General features: G+C 37.4%; 1 protein-coding gene across 1 annotated transcript in view; it reads right to left on the bottom strand.

Annotated features, from left to right (window-relative positions):
- The window catches only part of ITPRID1 (ITPR interacting domain containing 1), a 111,258-nt gene that overhangs the window by 24,013 nt on the left and 60,339 nt on the right, over positions 1 to 26,906 (bottom strand). The window contains exon 10 of the mRNA XM_061166536.1: positions 26,531 to 26,588. Within this exon, the coding sequence (XP_061022519.1) occupies positions 26,531 to 26,588 (58 nt within the window). The remainder of the gene's footprint in view (positions 1 to 26,530; positions 26,589 to 26,906) is intronic.

Below are 26,906 nucleotides of genomic sequence, written 5' to 3' on the forward strand. Positions count from 1 at the left end.
GGGAATAAGAAATGACATTCCAGGATTCCTTGTGATCTGAAGGGGGCTTTCCTGGTGGTTCAGTGATAAAGAATCCACCTGCAATGCATGAGAAGGGATAAATGGGATTTCTGAGTCAAGAGTTTTCTCAGTGTTTGTTTCTGAAATAGGTTTTTTAAAAAATGAACAATGATTGTTCTAAAATCATATGACAAGCATGTCCAATCCCCTGTCTTCAGAGACTCTTTCCTAACCATCTAATGTAATGTGCCAGAACACCCTATGCTCCATTACTTCATTTTATTTTTTTATAACCTTTAAAAACATTTAAGATTACCTTATTAGTTAATTAATTACATAAATGTTTATTGAACACTCATTATGTATCAGGAACTGGGTATAGCCTAAGGATCTGGGCATACAGTATTGGACAAAACAGAAAATTGTTCTATTTATGAGATGAGATGTATACACCTATTAATTGTATGTCATCTCTTCCTTTTGTGGAGACTCTGTATTACTTATAGCTCTGGACACATAATAGGTGTTGAATAAATATTTTTTAAATTAGTAGAAAAAGTATACATCTGCAAACCTGCATGCAGGTTTTTTTTTTTTAAATAAGCTGATGATCTAAAGTTGAATCTCTCTTTTCTTCCACACCCTGCTCTCCATGAAAAAGAAAGATCGCTAGCTCTAATCTTCCTTTATAAAGCATAATTTTATTGGAAATATTGATGAAATGACTTCTCCATCCTCCTTACTTTAGGTGCTTAAGAAAATATTGGAGGTTACGTAGGTATTTTAAGCATGGATGGTTTGGACTAAATAACAATCTGAAAGTCCATGATACCTGGAGTCAAGGACGTTGGATGGTATAGTGAAGAGGTCTCTAAATTTTAATATAGATGACCTGAATTCAACTTCTAACTTTGGTGCATACTAGTTGGTTGGTTTGTAGCAAGTCACTTAACTCCTCTGAGCCAAAATAATTTAGCATCTGAAAAATGTGTATAAGCCTGGCTGCTTAAGCTATTGTACTGGTAACAGTAAGGAAAAACTTATGAACTAGACAAATCTGAAGCCCTTATCAATGGCAAGAATAACCCAAATGTAACTTAATGTCATTATATTGCACTAAAAGCAATGAAGAGTTCAAAATGATACCTTCATTGTTGAGAAGCATCTCAAATTCAGGAAGGTCCAGAATGCTGTTGCATATACAACATAAATATAAACATACCACTGAATCTGGCTTTAGACTGAAACAAAACAGACTGCTGATCATATGGGGATTTAAAAGAAGGATGGCCTTAACCAAGAATATCTCTCCTTCTGGTGTATCTTACTACCTGGTATTCTACTAGTAGAAATGTTTCAATCCACTGTTACAGAATAGTTTAACAAATGTAGACTCTGGACTAAAACGGTAGAATGAATACATACAATTTTTTTCTTTACCAATATCTTGCTAAAACTATAGTAAAGAGACTTGTTTTATTACAAAGACATAAAGAGAAGTACTTCTGGAATGATGGAAAATAGCCTCTCAAACCCGATTTCTATATAAAAGCACAAGAACACTGGCAAAAATTTTCAAAATTAACTTTTTCAGACCTCTAGAAATTAGGCAACAGCCCAAGAAGCATTTATTCAAGGGGAAAAAACTGGATATAAATAAGAACAGCGAACTTTGTGGCATTTTAATTTACCCTAATCCCATCATTTTTTCCCAGGTCTGCATTAGCCTTGAAAACCAGCAACTACAGATCAACAATAGCTGTGAAAACCAGAAGCCTTAGTAGTTGCTAGAGGAAGCATAAAAAGTGTGAAATTCCCAGAAAAGCCCCATTTCTAGAGAATTGTCACATGTTGGCCTGGCTGGCAGCTCTCTGGTAGAGCCCCATTCAGTAAAGTTGTTTTTATTTGATCTTACTCACAGATCCTTAAGTGAGGAAAGTCACATTATCAGAGTACTTGTCAAAAACAACCAACGATAATTGTTTAACATTGTAGTTACCTGAGATGGTGCTTCCACTTGGGGCAAACATGAAGCTGACTAATACCCATAGAAAATGTTGAAAACCTCCAATATGTTCCTATGGATCTGGAAGGCGGTATACATGGCTTAAAACTCAATATTAAAAAACTAAGATCATGGTATCTGATCCCATCACTTCATGGCAAATAGAAGAGGAAAAAGTAGAAGCAGTGACAGATTTTATTTTTCTTGGGCCCCAAAATCATTGTGGACAGTGACTGCAACAATGAAATTAAAAGACGGTTGCTCTGTGGAAGGAAAGCTATGACGAACCTAAACAGCATATTAAAAAGCAGAGACATTACTTTGTCAAGAAAGGTCTGCATAGTCAAAGCTATGGTTTTTCCAGCAGTCATGTATGGATTTGAGAGCTGGACCATAAAGAAGGCTGAGTGCTGAAGAATTGATGCTTTTGAATTGTGGTGCTAGAGAACACTCCTGAGAGTCCCTTAGACTGCAAGAAGATCAAATCAGTCAACCCTAAAGGAAATCAACCCTGAATAGCCATTGATGCTGAAGCTGAAACCAATACTTTGGCCTCCTGATGTGAAGAGCTGACTCATTGGAAAAGACCCTGATGCTGGGAAAGATTGAAGGCAGGAAGTGAAGGGGACGACAGAGGATGAGATGGTTGGATGGCATCACTGACTCAAGAGACATGAGTTTGAGGAAACTTGGGAGACGGTGAAGGACAGGGAAGCCTGGCATGCTGCAGTCCATGGAGTTGCAAAGAGTCAGACACGACTGAGCGACTGAACAACATCACTAGCATACCTGCCCTATGAGAAAAACTAGTCCTTCAAGCTGAAGTGAAAAAACATAAAGAGTTGGTGCCACTAAGACATCCTAAAGTGACCACTGCATCAGACATTAAGGGGCACCATCTAGTTGATTAGAAAGACACACAACAGAGCTTTGTTTTCTGATTAAATTTTTTTTGTTTGTTTAATGAAATCACTAGAGGAGGTTCTCTGAGAAAAGGGGGTACCTAAAGGAAGAAATGAGCTCTAGGAAAAGGATAATCTAACCCAAAAAAGATGTCGGGAAAAAAAAGGTAAAGGAAAATCCCCGAGGATGACAGTTTCATAGCAAGCGTAGAAATCATTCTATCCAGAGGAAACCAAGCATAGAAATTACCATCAGGGTAGCTGCCAAGAGTAAACTGAACTTATTAGATTTGTTAGTTTATCTGATGTAAAATTTTGTTTTGCGAAAAAATATATTAAACTATTGGAAAGTGTAGGAAAAGTTGTAATATGTACGAAGGAAAATAAACAGAAAGAGATATACTTTGCCAGAAATATTTGGGTTCATTCTTTCATTCAGTATCTCCATGTAAATTTATAATTTCTCAGATGAAATCCCCAGTTGATAATTGATATTTGCAAATAATAGTCTGATGGGCATAACATTTTTTTATTCTTCTAAAGTCAAAGCTTTCTATCATTATCAAGTCAGGTCAACAGAAACCCATGGTACTGCACTACCTTATCTTTGCAAAATTTATTTAAGTGGCCTTGGTTTTATTTAAGCCTTTAGAGCTTGGCCATCATGAGTTTTTCTGTCTCTCACTTCATAGTGCTCTATTTGTTATGTCACTACACTATGAAGACATTTACAAAGGGGCTTGATTTTGTCTTTTTATCATAGGCAGACATAACAGCCCTCCTGAGAAATCTTTGTTGTCTCACTCACCCATTAAATATATACTTTTTGAGTTTCAAATAAGTGTCAGGTCCCCCACTAGATTACCAGGGTATGGCATGTCAGGGCTTTTGGACAGCTAAGAAATCATAATTTGTTCACTTCACGGTTAGCAAAGAGCAAACACTGGTTTTTGAAATAGTCATATTGTTCAGGAGGCAAGAATTTACACTAATAATATTATCTATTAATACAGTAGGAAGAGTAATTATAGAAACAGAGCTTTGAATTTCTCTGTAGACTCTGTACATTTTTAAAAGAAAGTCGTTTAATGAAAGTAGAATATTTATAAATTCGTAACATGTTATCTTTTTTAAAATAAACTTTAACTAAATCTTATCGGTTAATGCATCAGATCATAACCAAGGTTAAACTTGTATGATTGCCATGCAGGTGGGCAAATTGCACATGTTGAAGGAAATAGACCATGTCAGATATCATCGCTGAAGTCTGTGTGGGCATCAGAGCAGACTAGAGTTGGCAGCAGAAGAAACCAATCAAATTCTCAGCTGCTCTGGCTTGGAGCCATGCGCTAACCTCTCTTCCCAGGGAGAAGAACCAGTCTCACCTCTGGCTTCAACTTTCTCAGGGAAGACGAGGAGGGGAAAATGCCAACTCTCTTTCCAAAGTGGGGTGAACACTCAAAATAAATAGATAGCCAACGGGAATTTGCTGTATGGCTCAGGAAACTCAAACACGGGCTTTGTATTAACCTAGAGGGGTGGGATGGGGAGGGAGATGGGAGGGAGTTTCAAAAGGGAGGGAGATATATATATATACATATATATATGTATATATATATATATATATACACCTATGGCTGATTCATGTTGAAGTTTGACAGAAAACAGCAAAATTCTGTAAACCAATTATCCTTCAATAAAAAATAAATTAATTAAAAAAAAGATCAGATATGAAAGGAAAAACCCTAATATCCAAAGCCTCTTCTAGTACCAGTTTCCTTTTCATTTCCTCAAATTTTTATGGAGCCTTGTGCTTATCATACAGGCAAATGTTTGCTACACAAGACAGGAGATGGGATCTTCCTCCCAAAAGATTCCTGAAAAGAAGGTGGGAAGCTATGCTTTTCCCGTTAAACTCCCCCAACCCATTGACCTTGACATTGATTTCATACCACCTTGGACTTCTGGCAAAACATAAACCCCCTCATTAATGGCCTAGTTTCCCTAGTGCGGTATTCACCTTGAATGGGTTTGTACTGGCACTTGGTCAGTAATTAAAGGGACCTAGAAAGGAGTCAGGGGAAGTGGTAAGGCTGAGCTGGGGCAAATAGGGCATGGACACGTGTGCGCCCAGTTGCTTCAGTCACGTCCGTCTCTTTGCCACCCTATAGACTGTAGCCTGCCAGGCCTGTCCATGGGATTCTCCAGGAAAGAATACTAGAGTGGATTGCCATTTCCTCCTCCAGGAGATCTTCCTGACCCAGGGATCAAAGCCACATCTCTTTATGTCTCTTGCATTGTAGGTGGATTCTTTACCCACTGAGTCACCTAGAAAGCCTAAGAATCGGGCATAAATCATGTGATTAAAAAAAAAAATCTGAAATGTATCCTCTTTCCTTCCCTTTCTTCCTTTTAGCTACACCCTCCATTCCTTCCATAATCACCTTTCCAGGCTCAAAAAAAAAAAAGGCCTGTGAAAGACTGATTTTCTAATTCTCCTCCAAAACAACCTCATAGGCTAAAATAAATGATTACTGGTTTCATATATGACACAAGCTATCCTCTGAAAACACCCCCAAATAAATCATTTGTTTTGTTAAAGAAAAAATTAAGTTTTAAAAGGGGCATCAAAGATCATACTCTTGTTCGTTTTCATCTAGCATAGTTCTGTGAGGTTTTATATAATGATACTACTACTAATTATTATTATTATTAAGCCTGAATTTAAATAAACTCAGGCTTTTTAAAATTTCTTAAATTTAAATTAAAATTTAAATAAATTATTAAAATAAATTTAAATAACCCCTGGTTAAATCATAAACTTTGGTTTGCCCCCCCCCCCCTTTTTGGTGTGGATCATGTCAATCATATTAATATACTTTGATTTTAATATTTCCTTAGAAAGAGAGTGGTGCTTTCATGAATTATAAATCTAATTCTATCTGCATTTTAATAATAGGGTTGTATCTTTATTTTAACATAACATTAAAGATTTTGCTAGGGAAATAGAGGAATGTTTTGGCAGGAATAAAAGTTTTGAATCAAGTAGATCTGTGAATCCTAATTTAGCCATTCAATAGTTAGGTTACCTTGATCCAATTACTTGTCTTCTCTGAGCCTCAGTTCCCTCATCTGTAAAATGGGAGTAAAACCTTCTTATTCCTATAGTAGTTTTAAGGGTGAGTTAAGAATGCGAAGTGCTGTGTGTGATGTCCAGCACATAGAATACTCAATACAGGCTTATCCCAATTCCTTAAACTTATTTCCCATGCTAACCACTCCACAGATGTGTGTCAAGCCCTAGTCAAGACATGGCTACCGAGATGTAGGCAAAGAGTGCTTAAAATAAATGTAAGTTTAGTTAGTGACATATGTTTTGCAGCAACTAGTTACAATTCAAGGCAAACTATGTTCAGGCCTACGGTAAAGGCATATCAAAATTTATGGGAGCACTAAAGAAGGAGTACTCCAGGGAATATGGTTCTTGGAAGAGATGATTGAAGAGGCAATAACAGAACTAAGACCTTGAAGGGTGGATGACTTTTGCAGGTGGAAAAGAAAATTGGAAGTGGATTCTATGAAAAGCAAGCAATGCAACTACAAAGATGTAAAAGTGGGGAATGCTAGAGGATGCAGAGAAACCCCGATGTATGCAATCTGGGCTGTGGGGAAGGAGTTGAAACTGTCAAGATGGACCAAGGCCAGAATGGGAAAGACCTTGAATTCAATCCTAAGGACATATGAATGTATGGACAATTAGGAGAAATGAAATTTGAAAAAAAAAATCATGAACGAACACTGGAGCATCCTTACAGAAGTAAAAGCTCCCAAACAAATGTTGGGTTATAGCTACAGAACTTAGCATCAAGCAACTGCCCCTTTCTTATGATAGCAGATAATAACAGCTTCCATGCTATTGGAACATACTCAGTCAATTAAGAAAAGTACTGATTGCCGGCTGCAAAATATCCCCATGGTGCCAAAATGTCTGTGGAGTAGGTGGGGAGGGGGAGGGAAGGTGTGATAATTAAAAGAATTGTTACTTGCGATATCACAGGAGCCAATGTGTTAACTCTGCATGCTGGGAAGCTAGAGTGCTCCCAGCTGCCACAGGGAGGGAGGATGTGGTTTGATCCCTGGCACCACTCGTTGGGACAAGATGAATCACAAATGTGTTAATAGTGAGGTTCCATGTCATAATGTGCCAGATGGAGGTGGTTACATCTCTGATTGATTGCCTCCTGGCCAAGACAGGGGTTTTCCAGAAGGCGAACGTCTCCAAATTGGCATTGGAGCTCTAGGGATCAGCAGGTCTTTATTTTGGTCAACGTGGACCTGACATTCTCGACTTTATGAAGTGTGGCTACCCCAAGACACGGGCAGCCAAAAACAGTATGTGGATGAGGAAAGATGTGATGAGGGTGTGATATATGGAAGAAAGAGTTTTGTGCTGGACGAAGTGTGGCTGTTAATGAATCTGTGTATGCACTGGGAAGAAGGAGGGTGGAGGAGGCGGTGGGAAGATGCACTAGACACCCTGCTTGTGAACGAATTAAACAGCTAGAGAGACGAAAGGAAAGAAAAAGAAGAGAAAGAGCAGGGAGGGAATGCTTCCCAGGCTCAGACCCCAAATCCCCACAACAGATGAGCCTGTGTGCCAGGCTGAGGCCACCAGGCAGATCTACGGAGCAGACTAATGCAGGGTGACCTTCCCGCCTGCTCCTCTCCTTTCCACTCACCCCGACCGGAACCACCCAGCCCTTTGTTGTTGATTTTTCTCCCCATTGCAAGCTTCTGACTATAAACAGCCAACTACAAGGGCAATAACGGTGGTGTCCTACTGGGAGCTAACGCAGCCTCTCGTGCAGGCGCTGGGTCCTAATACAGGACAGTGAATAAAGCTTCATTACAGAACAATGGAGTTAGCTGCCAGAGCCTACAGATTTGAATAAACAACAAATAAGCAACATCTGCTCCAGCATATGTGTATGGTAAAAAAAAAAGTCACAAAATAAAAGAATTTGTAAATGCCAAAAGCAACACGAAACTGGCAGTGCTACTGTAGAGTGAATTTTTAATTGCACATGCAAAGAGGCAGGCTGTGGGTATTAGTCTCACATATGTCTTGTTGCTGCCAACCTGGGAGTATAGATGAATTTAATTAAATAAGGATTATCCCTTCTCCCCAGTACAATTACTTATTTATAACAATGATAAAATTGCCTAATAAAAAAATTGTAATATTTCAAAAACAAGCCTAGAAAACACTCTGCTTTCTGTGTAAGTCGTTCAGGGCTGTTTGAGTTTGAGTGTGCCTCTTAAAATTAAGTCTTTGCCTACTGCCAGCGAAGAAAAAACCAAACAGTAACCCTTATCATAAAGCCTGCTGCAGTTAAACAGCCAGAGATGGCATTATGGAGAAATATAAAGAAGACACAGAGCAGCATGGGAATTGGCTTTCATGGGGTGTGCAGAAAATTAAGCAATTGGACTCAAATTGAGGCCAGGCGACTGAGCCAAGGGACAGAGCCACTGAGACTTGTGCTCCACCAGTGTCCTGATCCTAATCTGTCTTGTGAATAGGCAGTTGCCAGCAATCCGTTCCTTTCATTCTGGCCATCCCCTTCCCTGTGAACTGATTCCCATCCCCCATCCACCCCCTCACCCAAATAATACCACCTAGCCAAGCAAACAACAAAAGAGGTGTGCACTCCGGCCCCTCTTCTCAGGGCCAGCAGGGTCCATTTTTACCTTCAAGTTAGCAACTCACAGCATTGGGGAAGCCAATGATAATAATCCAGGTATGAAACTATGGATGCCAAAGTTGGTTCTCATATAGGAGGTTATCATAGAAATCAGTACCTTCTAAGTGTCATGATCTAAGTTTTAGCTTGAGCAACGCTGTTTCAGTAGACTTTCTGAACTAGGATTTAAGGCAAGAACTAAGAGCTTATCATCATAGGGATGCTGTCAAAGGCAATTTAGAAGGCAACAAGAAGCAAAAGACAGGGGCTCTGAGATGTGTGGCCGTGGGCAGCCATACAATCTCTCTGTATCAGTTAACTCATCTGTGTAATGGGAATGACAATGATAAAATCCACCTCCAAGGCAGGAGTCAATGAATTAATTGATGGAAAGTCCCTGGAAGTGTGCCTGACACAGAGTCAGCACTGAAATGTTGCCAAGAAGTTAAAATGATGCTTTATCAATGCACTCAGATCTGCGCTTGGCTCTTGCTGGGACGTGAGTAGCTCTTGATTCATTTTTTGCTTTTTGCTCTTGACACTTGTCACAATTGTATTTTAATAATTAATTGGTTTCTCCTAAATCTTGAAAGCTCTGTAAGACTAAGTTCTCTTTGGGTTCCATTTGTATCCCCAGCACCTAGAGCAGGTTCTTATATGTATAAGTACTCACTGAATATTTGTTGAATGAATTTAGTATGGACAGAAGAGTAGATTTGAATTAAAAAGATCCTGCCTTGATTTTTGGTCCTTCCCAACTGTGTAAGCTTAGTCAAGTTACTTAATTTCTTGACATCTTATCTCTAAAGAGGAAAGAAGAGGGGCTTCCCTGGTGGCTCAGTGGTAAAGAATCCACCTGCCAATGCAGGAGATGCGGGTTTGATCTCTGGCCCAGGAAGATCCCACATGCCTCGGGGCAACTAAGTTCATGTGACACAACTATTGAGCACGTGCTGTAGAGTCGGAGCCGCAACTACTGAAGCCCATGAGGAAGAGGAAGAGAGAGAAAAAGGGGAAGGGAAGAGGGAGAGAAAGAGAAAATGAAAGGAGGTGACCAGAGGGAAGGAAAAACCTGAGCAAGAATAGACAGATTCTAGTTGGGTGGTAACTGATGAGAAAGAAGACCAATCAGTATATAGGATATGAAAGTTACCTTTTCCAAATCTGCTTTGGAGCAAAAATTCTATTAGCAAAACTTTAATAATTTAGTTTTCACTAAGTCCCCAAATATATTTAAGTTGTAAACATTAACATTTAGGGTTATCTTTGTTGAATAATCATTCTGTATAGTCAAATTAGAAAATATGGATAAGCAAAAGAAGGAAAAACCATATGTAATTCTATCATCTAGAGATTGCCACTATTGATAATATGATTTCTCCCTCTCTCTGTCTCTTGATGGATCAATAGATTGATTTTTTATTGCTGTTGTTGTTGGAGGGCTAAGGGTTAGAAACTTGCTTAAAGCATTTAAATTTGTATGATATTAAAGGTAAAAGAGGTACAGAAAAAAAATATTACCTGAAACTCATCACCATGAGATAGTCACCAAACTATCACCTGTAGTTTATCTCATATGTAATTTTTATGTATATTTTATGGATTAAACACATAATTTTATATAAGCAAATTGAGATACTTTCTTGTTCAGTTAAGTTCAATTCAGTCGCTCAGTCATGTCCAACTCTTTGTGATCCCATGAACCGCAACACGCCAGGCCTCCCTGTCGATCACCAACTCCCGCAGTTTACCCAAACTCATGTCCATTGAGTCGGTGATGCCATCCAACCATCTCATCCTCTGTCGTCCGCTTCTCCTCCTGCCCTCAATCTTTCCCAGCATCAGGGTCTTTTCCAGTGAGTCAGCTCTTCTCATCAGGTGGCCAGAGTATTGGAGTTTCAGCTTCAACATCAGTCCTTCCAATGAACACCCAGGACTGATCTTTAGGATGGACCGGTTGGATCTCCTTGCAGTCCAAGGGACTCTCAAGAGACTTTTCCAACACCACAGTTCAAAAGCATCAATTCTCCTGTGCTCAGCTTTCTTTATAGTCCAACTCTCACATCCATACATGTCTATTTTAGTGTAATTTAAATTTATATTTCTTAAATTACTACTGAGGTTGAAAATGGCTTCATTTACATTATTTTGTCTAATAAAATTCTTACTGACACCTTTAGGTTTTTAAAAAATTAATTAATTACTTTTTGTGGCTGTGTTGGGTCTTTGCTGCTTTGCTTGGGCTTTCTCTAGTTGCGGCAAGCAGGGGCTACTCTTCATTAGGGTGTGTGGGCTTCTCACGGTGGTGGCGGCTTCTCTTGTTGCAGAGCACAGGCTCTAGGCTCTGGGGCTTGAGTAGTTGCAGCACTTGGGCTCAGTACTTGTAGGGCATGGGCTTAGTTGCTCCATGGTATGTGAAATATTCCCAGCCCAGGGCCTGATCCTGTGTCCCCTGATTGGCAGGCAGATTCTTGTCCACTGTGCCACCAAGGAAATCCCATCTTTGGTTTTTGTTAAATTTTCTCACATTGGGAACTATTTCAGACATGCGGGGTTAAAAAAATAACACACCAAATGTCTATTCCTTGTAACCATCCATCAGCTCTATTAAAGTGTAACATTTTGCCATAGTTATTCATACTCCAGTCAGTCAGTTAGTTCAGTCGCTCAGTCGTGTCCGACCCTTTGCATCCCCATGAACCGCAGCACGCCAGGCCTCCCTGTCCGTCACCAACTCCCAGAGTCCACCCAAATGTCCATCGAGTCGATGATACTGTCCAACCATCTCATCCTCTGTCGTCCCCTTCTCCTCCTGCCCTCAATCTTTCCCAGCATCAGGGTCTTTTCCAATGAGTCAGCTCTTTGCATCAGGTGTATTGGAGTTTCAGCTTCAACATCAGTCCTTCCAATGAACAGCCAGAACTGATCTCCTCTAGGATGGACTGGTTGGATCTCCTTGCAGTCCAAGGGACTCTCAAGAGTCTTCTCCAACACCACAGTTCAAAAGCATCAATTCTTTAGCACTCAGCTTTCTTTATAGTCCACATTTCACATCCATACATGACTACTGGAAAAACCATAGCCTTGACTAGACAGACTTTTGTTGGCAAAGTAATGTCTCTGCTTTTTAATATGCTATCTAGGTTGGTCATAACTTTCCTTCCAAGGAGTAAGTGTATTTTAATTTCATTGCTGCAATCACCATCTTCAGTGATTTTGGAGCCCAGAAACATAAAGTCAGACACTGTTCCACTGTTTCCCCATCTATCTGCCATGAAGTGATGAGACCGGATGCCATGATCTTAGTTTTCTGAATGTTGAACTTTAAGCCAACTTTTTCACTCACCTCTTTCATTTTCATCAAGATTTTTCTCTTAAAGGAAACACCACTGATAAAGTGGAAGCCCTGGGTTTATCTTGTCCTGATTCCGTTTCCTCAGTCCTTTGCTTCCCAGTTAACCAGGATCCCGAATTTGGTGTTTATATTTTTCCTCGCATATTTTTTATGCTTTAACTTTAAATGCACTAATACATAACAAATGTCACTAAGGTCACTATTTTTTTTATGTATTTATACAGCCAATTGTGATTTGTTTGCCTCCACCTTATATTTGTGATATTTTCCCATGTGGATAACTTAGCTTGTTTATTATCACTGCTGTGTATTATTGTACTATATGCCTATATTACTTTTAACATTCTTGTTATAGATTTGATTGCCCTTACGTTTTCAGTTTCTCATTATTTGTGTTGCAAAAAAAATATTCTTATACCTTCATTCTTCTGCATATATGTGAAGATCACTCTCGGGCATCTACTAAAAATGGAATGGATGAATCAGAGATTCTGTATCTTAAACTTTACTAGATTTTGCTAAACTGTTTGGAAAACTGCTTTGCAAAATGGTTGTACCAATTTATAATCTCATTGATAGTATGTCCTCCCCGTTCTCTACAGGCTTACCAACATTTGGTAGTATCAAAATCTAAAAATTTTGCCAATATTTTGGATCTACAAACATATCTTACTTAAATTTATCTACTCCTGATTATAATGGAATAAGCATTTTTTTCTTCTTTATTGGCCAACCTTTCTGTGAATATATATTTCTATGCTTTGTCCATTTTTGTTTAGTCATTTGCCTTTTTCTTATTGACTTTTAGACATTATTAAATCTGGGAGTGAATATTTTGTTGTATATAAATTGCAAATAACTTCTACTTCATGACTGGTCTTTGAACTTTGGTTTTGCTATCTGTGGTGAACCAATATTAGTAATTATAAGGAAGTGTTGTCAATATTTTTATTTATAGGGTGATACAGTGTATACATTTTGAGTGTCCTGTTTAAGAAATTGTTTCTTATTGTGAGGTCATAAATGTAACCCTCTGTATTTTCTTCTGTAAGTTCTTCTGTAACTACCAAAGTTTTGTCTTTCAGGTTTAGACCTTTGTTCTACTCGGGATTTATCTTTGTGTATGAGGCAAGCCAAGGCAAGTCAAGGGTTTAATTTTCTATCTTTTCCGTATGAATGGCCAGTTCATGTTCATCCTTTCTCCACTGATCTTGAAATGTTCTCTCTGACTTATTATTTCCATGTATATAGGGGTCGGATCTGTTTCTGATCTGTTTTGTTGGTCATTCATTTTATTTTAGCAACGGCACATAGACAATTATAATTGTGAAAGTGAAAGTCGTTCAGTTGTGTCTGACTCTTTGCGACCCCATGGACTATGCAGTTCATGGAATTCTCCAGGCCAGAATACAGTCTTTCCCTTCTCCAAGGGATCTTCCCAACCCAGGGATCGAACACAGATCCCTGCATTGTGGGTGGATTCTTTACCAGCTGAGCCACAAGGGAAGCCTAAAAATACTGGAATGGGTAGCCTATCCCTTCTCCAGTGGACTTCCTGACCCAGGAATTGAACTGGGGTCTCCTGCATTGCAGGCAGATTCTTTACCAACTGAGCTACCAGTGAAGCCCTATGTGATAAATCTCTTGATTTCTAGTAGGGTAAATTCATCCTCCATGATCCTCATAATTATCTTAGCTTTTCTTGGCCCTTTATTGGTACATATGAACTGTAGGACAATTTTGCAAGTCCTACCTACAAAAGCCCTATCAGAAATTTTATTGAAGCTGTGTTGCATTTTTAGATTAATTGGTAAAGAGTTCATTTATGACATTGAATTTTCCCATTTATGAACATAACTCTTTTTCTTTATGTCTTCCTTATGAAATATGGTAATAAAGCATAATTTTTAATAAATATTCTGAGTCTTCATTTAGATATATTCCAAGGCACTTTTATAGGTTTATTGTTTTTGTCAAAATTATGAAAAAAAATTCTTTTTTTTTTTTTTTAATGGTTTCCTTTGGTTATTGCTGATGCATGGAAATAATACTGATTTTCTCATTTTGCTCTAGAATTCAATAAGCTTAATAAATCTTATTATTCTACTATTACATCTATCTATTCCCTTGAGATTTCTATATAGGCAGTCATCTTGCCTGCAAATGTGAAGAGTTTTTAAGTTTATACACTACTTACTTCATAGTGTTGTCATTCTGCTTTGACTTTTAGTTCAATGTTGAATAAAAGCAATGTTAACAGAGTTTGTTCCTGGTTTAGAGAAATTTCTTCTAAGGTTTCTTTGTTAGGATTGATATTTGTTATCAAGATTTCACAGATAACCTTAGGTTAAGAAATTTCCCTTCCCTTGCAAAGGGTTTTTATTTCTTTGCTCTGATACTTAATAATTAATTACTTTTACATATTATTATTTTCTTCCCTGCATATTTTGAGATTATTAATTTTTTTGTAACTGTTAATGGAATATGCTCTAAGTGACTTTACTGATGATGGTCCACCTTTAAATTTATGGAAATATATTATTATTTTTGTTGGATGTTTGATATGTAATAATATTTACATAGTAAAAAATCACAATCATTTTTCTTTATGATGAAAATATACTCCCAGCTTGTCATGTACCTTTTCATTTTTTAAGGTTGTTTTTCACATATAGGTTTTCATTTTGGGCAGAAAAAATTATTAATTGTTCTTATATTTTAAGTAAAACAAAAATTTTTCTAATTAATTTATTTAAAATTTTTATTGGCATATAGTTGCTTTACACTGTTATGTTAGTTTCTGCTGTACAGAAAAATGAATTAGTTATATGTATACATATATCCACCCTTTTTTAGATTTCCTTTCCATTTAGGCCACCACACATCAAGCAGAGTTTCCTGTGTTAAACAATAGGTTCTCATTAGTTATCTGTTTTATACAGTGTGGTGTATATATGTGCTTCCCCTGTGGAGAATGAAATGGCAACCCACTCCAGTATTCTTGCCCAGAGAATCCTGTGGATGGAGGAGCTTGGTGGGCTGTTGTCCATGGGGTTGCACGGAGTCGGACACGACTGAGCGACTTCACTTCCACTTTTCACTTTCATGCATTGGAGAAGGATATGGCAATCCACTCCAGTGTTCTTGCCTGGAGAATCCCAGGGACAGAGGAGCCTGGTGGGCTGCCATCTATGCGGTCGCACAGAGTCGGACACGACTGAAGTGACTTGGCGGCAGCGGCAGCCTGTGACTCAGTGGTAAAGAACCCTTCTGCAATGCAGGAAATGCAGGAGATGCAAGTTTGATTCCTGGGTTGGGAAAATCCCCTGGAGGAGGGCATGGCAACCTACTCCAATATTCTTGCCTGGAAAATCCCGTGGACAGAGGGGCCTGACAGGCTGCAGTCCATGGGGTGGCAAAAAGTCAGACATGACAAGCAACTGAACACAGTGTACATATGTTAATCCCAATATTCCATTAAGCAAAGCTTTTAAAATCATCCTCTATTTCAAATTATATAAATATTCATCTATATTTATGTGTAACCCTTTTATTTTTTCAAAATGTATTTATTTATTTATTGGCCGTGTTATGAGGCATGTGGGATCTTAGTTCTCCAGCCAGGGGTCAGAGCTGTGACTCTTGTAATGGAAGCTCAGAGCCCTAACCACTGGACCACCATGGAAGTCCCTCTAGCCCTTTCACAATTTGCTTTTCTCTTTTTGCATTTAATTGTCAATCTTAAATTTCATCTATCTGAAATTTCTGTTGATAGAATGAAATATTTTATAAACATACACATTTTTCATCAAGATGTAACATTGATTTTCATAATTTATTATAGTAGTTAATGATAAGCTATATTAGTTTTTCAGTTGCTGAAACACTGCAGAAATCTCGGAATAAAAGGGAGTTGTTCAAGGATTGGTATTCTTTTATATTTTACTGAAATTAAGTCATCATTATGTTATTAAAATATTTTTCACCTATATTCACAGGTGAAATTTGTCAATATTGTGAATTATTTTAGTCATATTTTGATATCATGTTTTTAAAACATCTGTAAAGAACTGGAAAGATTTATAAATGTTTACATTATCCAAACTGCTCTTTATATATAAAGAGCAATTGCTTCTCAGAAAATTGAGTCTGGTTACATAATTTTTTTTTTTTTTTAGCATTGCTGTTAATGGCCATTCTCAGGTACTTTTTGATAAACTTATTATTTTTGTTTCTCTTTATATACTGTTTATGTAGCTAGGTTATTTTGTTAATTTTATATATGAAAAGTGAAAGTGTTAACTGCTCTGTCATGTCCAGCTCTTTGCGTCCCCATGAAATATAGCCCACCAGGCTCCTCTGTCCATGGAATTCTCCAGGCAAGAATACTAGAGTGGGTAGCCATTCCCTTCTCCAGGGGATCTTCCTGACCCAGGGATTGAACCCAGGTCTCCTGCATTGCAGGCAGATTCTTTACTGTCTGAGCCACCAGGGAAACCCAATTGTATATATATATATATGTGTGTGTGTGTGTGTAAATATTCATATATATTGGTAAATAATACTAGTATAAAATTTAATGATATAAATATATTTTTTCTAAAATATCATCCTTGTTAATTATCTTTGGTTTTGGTCTCACTAGTAGTACTTGTGTACCTTCATAATTTAGAAATGGGTTTGCATATTACACAGTTTGTTTTTTATATCAGTGATCATGTGTCTTTCCTCTAATTTTACTTTATTTAATTTTGTTTGTATGCATTATTCTCTTTTATTTTTTTGACCGTGTTGCTTTTTTCTTTTCCCCCACAAAAACTAAAACTAGTGCTTGGGTTTCACTCATCAAATCATTTGTTTTTTGCTTCTCACATTATTCATTTCTACCTGTCCATTAATCTCTGATTATGTTTACCTTATTGTTTGTATGATTATATCTTGAGACAAATGCTTACTTTTAGTTTTTTCTTGTTTGATTGTGAAAGCAATTAGTACTATGAATTAGCCTCAGATCAGTGCTTCTGTTCCAATTCTCCAATTTTATATGAAATGTTCTCCATTATTATTCAAATGATCTGAATTTATAGTTTTAACTTTTCATTTTCTGTACTTTTCTTTAAGATGGAGGGCTCAGTCCCCAAGTCTTGGATCTGGAATTTTGTTTGTTTGGAGGAGAAAAGTGTCACTTATACTTTTATTATTGAAACAAACATTACTGCATTTACATCTATGGCAGTGGTCTATACATCATTTGTGAGTATGTGTGTATATACGATATCAATGAAATAATCTTGGCATACGATTTGTTAGATGCTGGCAGTGGTTTGGCCCCTAGGTTGTGTCCGACTCCTGAGACTCCATGGACTGTAGCCTGCCAGGCTCCTCTGTTCATGGGATTCTCCAGGCAAGAATGCTGGAGTGAGTTGCCATTTTATTCTCCAGGGGACCTTCCCAACCCAGGAATCAAATCCAGGTCTCCTGCATTTCAGGCAGATTCTTTACCAACTGAGCTACAAGAGAAGCCCCTATAGATATCTAACAAATATATAACTATTTGTTAGATAGCTTAATAAATATTACAAGAACATTGGCAAAGAATATTTAATTAAATATTTTTCTATTAAGTGCTTATTATAAATTATAATGTTAATATCTTTTTCATCATATTTTATTTCATGCTTGACCTTAAAAGATGAGAATATTAAAATCTCTCAATTTGAGTGGAAATGTTGGTCAAAGTGTCCAAAACTGCAGTTGTGCTGGAGGAGTAAGTTTAGAGATCTAAGGTACAGCCTGATGACTATCATCAATAATACTATATTGAATATTAGAAATTTGCTAAGAGAGATTTCAGGTTCATTCAGTACCCACACACACACAAAGTTAATTATGTGAAGAGATGATATGTTAATTACCTTGACCATAGGAATTATTTCACACGTACATGTGCATCAAATTATGCTGTACACCTTAATATATATACTTTTTGTTAAAACAAAATCTCCCATTTTTATTGTCAATTTCCTATAGTGTTGCACAGTTCTTTTGCTAAGTAGTGTTATGAAAATAACATATGCACATGGTAACATAATAAAAGGTGCCAATTAATTTAAAGCATGTTAGTTTTCCTTCTGGTAAGGTACTGCCATTAGCAGTCCCTCACACATTCTTCCAGAAGCATCCTGCACATGCTCTGCTCCCTCAATAGAAATAGACATTGTCTTAATACAAAGAAGTATTTATATAGACTCTTCTGCACATATCTTCCCCCCTCCTTTAGCAACTGTATATCTCAGAGACCTCTCTGTATCAACACATAAACACATGCCTCATTAAATAAAACACTATCTGAACAGATTTTAACATAAGGATGTATAATAATTATTTAATGCAAACATATTTTCAGCACTTAGGCTGCCTCTAGTTGTTTGTTCTTATGAACAGTTTTATAGTAAAAATTCTTGTGTGTACATTTGAGTCTATTGGTAGGTCAAGCTTCAGAACTATAATAGTCACCTGAAAGTTACATACATTTAAAACTGTGCAACATGAACAGATTATACTCTAAATAATGACAATTTAGCTTTCAACCATCATTGAGTGTTTGTTTTAAATTTTTACTATCATTAGGCATTGATAAATCTTTGCTGTTGTTTAGTTGCTAAGTCATATCCAACTCTTTTGCAACTCCATGCACTGTAGCGCGTCAGGTTCCTCTGTCTATGGGATTCTCCAGGCAAGAATACTGGGGCAGATTGCCATTTCCTTCTCCAGGGGATCTTCCTGGAGCAGGGGTCGTACTCGCATCTCCCGCATTGGCAGGCAGATTCTTTACAAATGAGCTGCCTGGGAAACCCAGCAAATCTTTAAGTATTAATATATGCTAATATGATAGGTGAAACACATGTTATCATTATTGATTAAATTTGTATTTACTTATAGGAGACATTGATCATGTTTTACCATTTTTATAGAGCTTGTATATTTCTGCCTTGAATGTCCTACTTATTTCCTTCCCTTATTAACCTATGATTTTATTGTTGTTCTAATTGATTTATAGGGGTTTTACACAAATTCATAAAATCAGTCTTTATATATTATATGTTAATTATTTGATATGTAATGATTCATTACTGTTAAATCTTAAGTGAGGTTTATAATTTTGGTTAATTTTTAAAATCCTCTTTTTAATTCTTTCTTACCTTGATGTATACTTTATTATATTTTAATATTATAAACCTTGATAGTGTTTGTCTTTATTTCTCTTTTATCCTATTTTCAACCTTTCCCAGTAGTTTTTTGTAATCAAAATAGAATTTAAGCTAATCATTATTGTAGATTTTATTTTTAGCCCAAGTTACTTTGTAATTTTTTTCTTTCCAAAAATTTAACAATAATTAACTTGGTATGCTGGGTTGGTTTTAACTTGAGTTCATTTTTTTCATACTCTATGTGAATTATTATAGAGTATATTATTCTGAGTAACATCTTAATCAGTTAGAACATTGTCCTAGAAGGGAAGCCCTCCTTTGAAAATGACTTTATGTTGCCCCTGCATATAGAAAAACATATGAATGGGTAAAAAAATAGGTTCACATTTTTCAGCTTCTAAATTAAATGTATATTAGTTTATTGCTCTCTATCATTTAGCGTGCTAATGTCACAGAAATTTTTTACTTTGTAAGTAATGTGTATTTTTCTGTCTGAGAATTTGTGGATAACCCCTTCCTCTAGCTTATCTTTGTGCTTCACACATTTCACTGTGATATTTAGGTGTTCTCATTTCATTTGTATACTCGGTTTATTTAAAGTATGACTTACACATTGGCTTCCCTGTTAGCTCAACTGATGAAGAATGCACCTGCAATGTAGGAGACCCCCGTTCAATTCCTGGGTTGGGAAGATCTCCTGGAGAAGGGATAAGCTACCCATTCCAGTATTCTTGGGCTTCCCTGGTGTCTCAGAGTTCGCCTGCAGTGTGGGAGACCTGAATTTGATCCCTGTGTTGGGAAGATCCCCTGGAGGAAGGCGTGGCAACTCACTCCAGTATTCTTGCCTGGAGAATCCCCACGAACCAGAGGAAACTAGCGGGCTGCAATCCATGGGGTCACAGAGTCAGACACGACTGGGCAACTAAGCACGCAGACATGACTTACACATTAAAAACATCAGATAGTACCAAAAACCATATAATGAAATTCCCCAAAGGTTAATTGCTTTTAACACTTTCTATGTGTGATTCTTCTTGTTATGCAGTTTATTTCTAAATAATATACTTCATCTCTATTTTTGACTCATTTTCAATAACACTGAGTGCTTAACATATTCCAATCCCCTCATATGAATTAGCTCATTTGATCTTCACGACACCTCTGTAAATTATATTGCTGTTAGTTTGCTTTTAAGGAAATTGAAGTATGGAGTTTGACTGACTTGCTTTAGGTTAGCCATTTTAAGCAGGGAAATAGGTAGAATTTGAATCCAAGTCCTTCTGATTCCACTATAAACAATACGGTTTAGCTAATTTACACTGCTACTCCACGCCCTTTGTCCTTACATACGTATGTACGTAACTATCTATCTGCCTATCACCTGTCTAAATTTTCCTTGCTCAGTCTATCAGCTTTATTCAGTATCTTGCCAGATTTCTACTTAAGGTAAAGACGTTAGTGCGCTTAATGTTTTCTATTTGCTTCCCCAGATCTGGTATCTTTTCTTTTCCACCCTACTCTGTGTGGCCCACATGGACTGAATCAATGAGCTTCCTTGATACCTGGTATCATCTTGAGTTGGCCCCGGAGACTGGAGAACAGCAAGGGAAGGAGTCTGGAGTGTTTCTTTTTCCTCCTGCCTCCCTCCTGGGCCACCCATAGTTGGGTTGCCTCCTGCTACAAAAAGCCACAGCTTTCTACGTAACTCTTCGTCCCAGGTTTTAATCACTACTCTTTCCCCTGCCCTTGGAGTCCTGAGAGTGGCAATTCCTCTCTAAAATTTCTAAACCTAGAATTTGGCACCATTCATTGTTGGTTTTAAGCTTGCTCGTATGTTTGTAGAAACCACTTCTCGGTCACCTAGGTTAGGTACCATCTGTTTTCTTTTTGGAGGAAAGTCCGTATTCTTTCCTTCACGTTGTCTTCAGACTTTTCATTGACCACTTCCCAACAGATATAATCCTACCTTCAAAACATTCAGTTTGATATTTCCAACTTGTTATGTGCCAGAATTAAACCTCGTGTTTGCCTATTTGTTGATTCTCAAAGCCGAAAACCGATCCACAGCATTTATACTGTTATGGCTGTGTAAACATGAGTCATTGCAGAGTCTGTAGTTTGGCCAGGTGGCATTTACTTTTCTCTACGCCCATTGCCACCAAATGGTATTAGATACCATTAATTTTAAGACTTCTATTATTTATTTACGACTCAAAAAGAAAAAGAGCCATCTGCCAATTAAATTATGACCTGCCATCAATTGTAAAATATATCTTGATTTCAATGAAAAATTGTTCATCTTAAAATTGAGAAAATATTCCGGTCAACTCTCCTCTTGCCTTCTTGACTGGTTCCTGAGCAGCTTTCAGCCTCAAGTCACAATCCATTTTACAGCCTGTGTTATTATTCTCATGTACCAACCATATGTCTTCCAACCGCAGAGGAGTCATTTCAAAGTTGTATGGTACAGTATTTAAGAGTACAGACTCTGGTACTAGCTGACCTGAATTTGAAACTTGGAACTCCTTTTTACTATGGGGCTATGGAAAGATACTTAACATCTCTGTCTTACAGTTTCTTCATCTAATATTTAGAAGTAGTAATAATGCCCAACTCAGTGGTTATTTTGAGAATTAAAAGATGTAATGCATATGAAATACCCAGGACAGTACCGGTCACACTGTGACTGTCTTCCTTAAATTTAATGAAATTGCTCTGTGAGTGGTCTCCTTCAGGGGTCTTTTGCTGCTTGATACTCAAAGTAGCATCTCTAGTTCTCCTCCAAAGGATGGAAGGGCATACAGCTGGGCCTTACTGTTCCCCAGTGAAATATCTTCAGCTGTCTTTTCTCTCTCTCTGTGACTTGGCCCCTCTTAAAATACACGATGGGTTCATGAGCTGTGTAACTGGGTCCTACAATTTCCTTAGAAAAGTTGCATATACAAATTTGTCACATACTGACTTTGTATCTGATATCTATCTTTTTTAGAACCTCAGTCAAAACTAAGATGGGAGGAGTCCAATTCTAACCACCTGTTACGTCTATATAATATACTCCTTGGATCTGTCTTCCTTAACATTTTGTTTATTATATCCATTCCATTTTTCCACTTGATTCTTAAATAATTTCTCACACATGTGTCCTACTTTTTATTCAGCTATTTTTCTCTAGTATTCAATCTGTGACCTACTGTCTTCGTTGTATTTTTTGAATTATATTTTAATTTTTCTATTAGCATTTTGCTTTAACTATATTTTTTAATGGTTGCTTTATAACCTCAAATTTACAGTGTACTTAAATTTAATATTGTACCATTTCACATAAGATGTAAAAACCCTGAGCTGTATTGATCCATTTACCAGCCTCTCCCTCCTCCAAGCTAAAATTGTCATAGGTATTATGTTGGTGTTTGGTATAAACATCACAGTTCACTGTCTATCATTAGTCTGAAGAGCTTCCTTTAACATTTTTTACTGTACAGGTGTGCTGATAACGTTAGTTTTCTTTTTTCTAAAATTTCTTTTATCTTTATTTTCCTTCCTGAAGGACATTTTTGCTATGTACAGAATCTGGTTGACAGTTACTGCCTGTTGGTCTCCATCATTTCTAATGAAAAGTTTTCAGTCACTCAAATTTTATTCCCTTATATACACCATATAATTTTTATGTCCCTGTTTGAATATTTTCTCATTATAATTTTGACACTAAGTATAGTTTTCTGGGTACTTTTCATACTTGGGAATTGCTGAGCTTCTTGAATCTGTAAATGTGAATCTTTGAGTGAATTTGGGAAATTTTCCATAATTACTTCTTCAGATTTTATTCCTGCCCAGTTCTCTCCATTCGCTCCTTCTCTGACTGCAATTTCATGTATGTTTGAACTTTTGATGTTGTCCCACAGGCTCCTAAGACTCAGATAATTTTTTTCATGTAATTTTTAATGTCTTTTTTTCTCTTGTTCTTCAGTTTATTCGGTACTTTCTATTGGTATGAAGTTCTCAAGTCTTTATTTTCTCATTTAAAATAAAGCTCATCGGCTGTTAAGCCCATCCAGTAAGCTTTGTATTTCAGAAATTATAGATTTCACTTATAGGATTTCCATTTCATTTTTAATATAATTTCTATTTTGCTTTTTAGATTTTCTCCTGGTTCATTAACTGTGAGCATGTTTTTTCTTTGCATCCTTCATCATGATTAGAATAAGCTCTTTAAGATACTTTTTCTGCTGATTCCAACATCTTGGTTTTCTCACAGTTTGTCTCCATTAATTGCCTATTTCTTTAGCATAAGTTATATTTTCTTATTTTTTTCTTATATTTTCCAGTAATTTTTTATTGTACCCAGACATTGTAAATGATATGATGTTTTAGCAGTCAGGAAAACTGGCTAGAATCAAAGTCCAATTGGAAATGTCATTTCACTCTTTTAGCTTTAGCTGAGATTCTTAAAGTCTTCCTCACGCATGTTTAGTTTGGCCGGAGGAGCCTGGTAGGCTGCAGTCCATGGGGTCGCTAGGAGTCGGACAAGACTGAGCGACTTCACTTTCACTTTTCACTTTCCTGCACTGGGGAGGGAAATGGCAACCCACTCCAGTGTTCTTGCCTGGAGAATCCCAGGGCAAGCCTGGTGGGCTGCCGTCTATGGGGTCGCACAGAGTCGGACACGACGGAAGCGACTTAGCAGCAGCAGCAGCAGCAGCGATGTGAGTGGATTTCTTACTCGGACTCTGAAGATTGTCCTCTAGACTCTCTCTTTCCTCCCCTCACTTTCCAGCTTTTGTTATTGCCCTAAGCTCTGTCTTCTGATTTTTCTAGCTAGTAAGACTGATAATTTCTATAAAAATTTTTAGAGTGGTGTAAATTAGCTCTTGCTTTAGGCTAAATGAGTAAAAACAAAAACAAAACAGGAAATTCACTCAGTGGCATTCTTTTATCCCAAGTGTTGAAGCCTTCTGCAGAGTCTGCCTGCTTTTGGTCACTCTTTAGTGACTTTAGGTTGTTTTGTTGAGAATTCAGAGTTATCTGTGGGAGGGTTGGCCACTGGGGGTTACTTAGAATGATCAAAAACAGAATCAGACACTGTGTATTTTACCTGAAAGGAATGGTTACTTACTAGAGGTTGTTCTCTTACATAGAAGCAGTGTCTTCATACGTCTCACTGAGGATAGTCATTTCTGAGGATTCTTAATTATTCTTTGTAGTCATTCTTTCATTTGTGGGCATTTCTTGAAATAGCCTGTAATTGTGAACTACTAGATATTGTAGTAACTTTTCTGTATTTGCTGATATTAAAAACTGACAGGAAAGGTATACTTTGCCTAATTTGAGAGTTAACCTAGATTCTTTTGAAAATTATGACCATAACAAGTACACTTAACTCTTTAAAACCTAAGTGAACTCTTAATATAGATTCGTCTGCAACTTCACTCACAATATATCTCAAACAAACTCTTCAAGGATTCCAGAATATGAGTGACTGATTTTGTTCTCAATTTTCTAATCACACTGTTATTTGTTTCCTTCTTATATTTATATTCTTTGTCATTCCAGTGATGATTTTTCAGTGATAAAGGGAGGATGGTGCATTTGTGGCCTTGGGTCCTAACCTTTCATAAGAAGAAATTTTGCTCATTTATTTAGGGAAATGCTTAAATACACTTTTTCTGCTAATGTTCAGAGCATTGTACATGAATAGATAAAGTATAAAATGTCTTTAAACTAAGTGTTAAAGGTATTTGAAGAGTTCATTACATGCCTTCATCTATTTGTCTGTATCTGTGTGGCTTAAAGTTACAATTTATTGTTGCTTCCCTGTTGGCCCAGACAGTAAAGAATCTGCCTGCAATGCGGGAGCCCCAGGTTCAGTCCCTGGGTCAGGAAGATCCCCTGGAGAAGGAAATGGCAACCCACTCCAGTATTCTTGCCTGGAGAATTCCATGGACAGAGGAGCCTGATGAGCTACCATCCAAGGGGTCACAAAGAGCTGGTCAATCATTTTTCGGAATGACTGAGGTGACTTACATGATATCAGCGGACCTCTTAATTGAATGTCAAGGAAGGCAGTTCTTATCAGCAAGAGGACCTCCAGCTTCACTGAGAATCATTCAATTAGATGGAAAACAGATGCTTATTTCTGTCTTATAAACCTCAATGTAGGTTAGGTGGTAATTACTTCAAAGAGCAGGATAACAATTTATGTAATCAGCAGGACCCTATAATTACTAATGCATAATTTCTAAACAGCATTTAGCAAAATGAGGCCCATACATACACTTTGTAATGAAAAAGATGTGTTTGACACCACACTGAATTAAATTTAAAATTTGCATATTTTCTTCCAGGAAACGCACGAGCTTCATCTGCTTTATTTTGCTTCACTAAACCCTGTCTACTTTTAGCTCTGTTATAGGATCATGGAAATGCTGAATCATGGTGATGGCTGATGGCAGCATAAGACCTAGCAGTAGAGAGACTTCCTGCTCTGTTGTTTGGGATGATATAACATCAATCCAAGAGATTACTTAGAAAGTTACATCTAGGCAACTTGTTTGCATTGAGTTTAATATGATGGCTATAGAATCACTTAATTTAGATTATAAGTGCCAGCAGAGAACTTAGAAATTATCTGCACTTCTGTCTTTACCACAGATGGAAAAACTAAGGTCCACTAAATTGGTGTGACTTGTGCAACAGCAAGCAACGGTCAGTAGGAATAAGAACGTATTCACTCAGTCCCAGTTCTGTGTGAAATCCATTCCATTAGCCTATTCAGGTCATATAGTGTTTTTGTTCGACAGAACACAAACTATATCAGCACCAGAAATATCGAACATTTCCGTAGTAATTATTTTGAAATTTACATGTACATATGCATTGCTGCAGCAGCTGCTGCTGCTGCTAAGTCGCTTCAGTCGTGTCCGACTCCATAGATGGCAGCCCACCAGGCTCCCCCATCCCTGGGATTCTCCAGGCAAGAACACTGGAGTGGGTTGCCATTTCCTTCTCCAATGCATGAAAGTGGAAAGTGAAAGTGAAGTTGCTCAGTCGTGTCGGACTCCTAGTGACCCCATGGACTGCAGCCTACCAGGCTCCTCCGTCCATGGGATTTTCCAGGCAAGAGGACTGGAGTGGGGTGCCATCGCCTTCTCAATACGCATTGCCAGTAGGTGTTTAATAGTACTAGGTACAAATAGTAGTAGTAGTAGGTATCACATCTAAACATAATTTAAGCTCTACATACTAAGAAAGTTGAGTACTAGTTCATTACATTTTCTTTCTGAAAGATGAAATTGTACACCTTAATGAAGTTTTACCTGCAGTTCCTGAAGTCATGTCGAGAGGATTGCTGGTCTCTTCTTCAAAGCTCTGGACCTGAGACACCAAAATGTATCAACCTTATTAGAAATGCTTTCATAATAAATTCACTTAATTTTTTAATCAACATATAATGAACATCGACTGGCTCCTACTAAGAGGATTAAACATGATCTCTGACTTCAAAAAGCTAACATTCTAAAAAAAAAAAAAAAAAAGCTAACAGTCTGCTGCAGGCAAGTGGCATGTACAAGGCACTCATGTCAAAAATTTGAAGAACTAAAGGAGATAAGATGAGGGAAAGGAGGGCCTCCCAGGTGGTCCAGCGGTTAAGACTCTGCACTTCCACTGCAGGAGGTGTGGGTTCCATCCCTG

This window comes from Dama dama, chromosome 18 (assembly GCF_033118175.1).
Source record: "Dama dama isolate Ldn47 chromosome 18, ASM3311817v1, whole genome shotgun sequence".
In the NCBI taxonomy this organism is placed as follows: domain Eukaryota; kingdom Metazoa; phylum Chordata; class Mammalia; order Artiodactyla; family Cervidae; genus Dama; species Dama dama.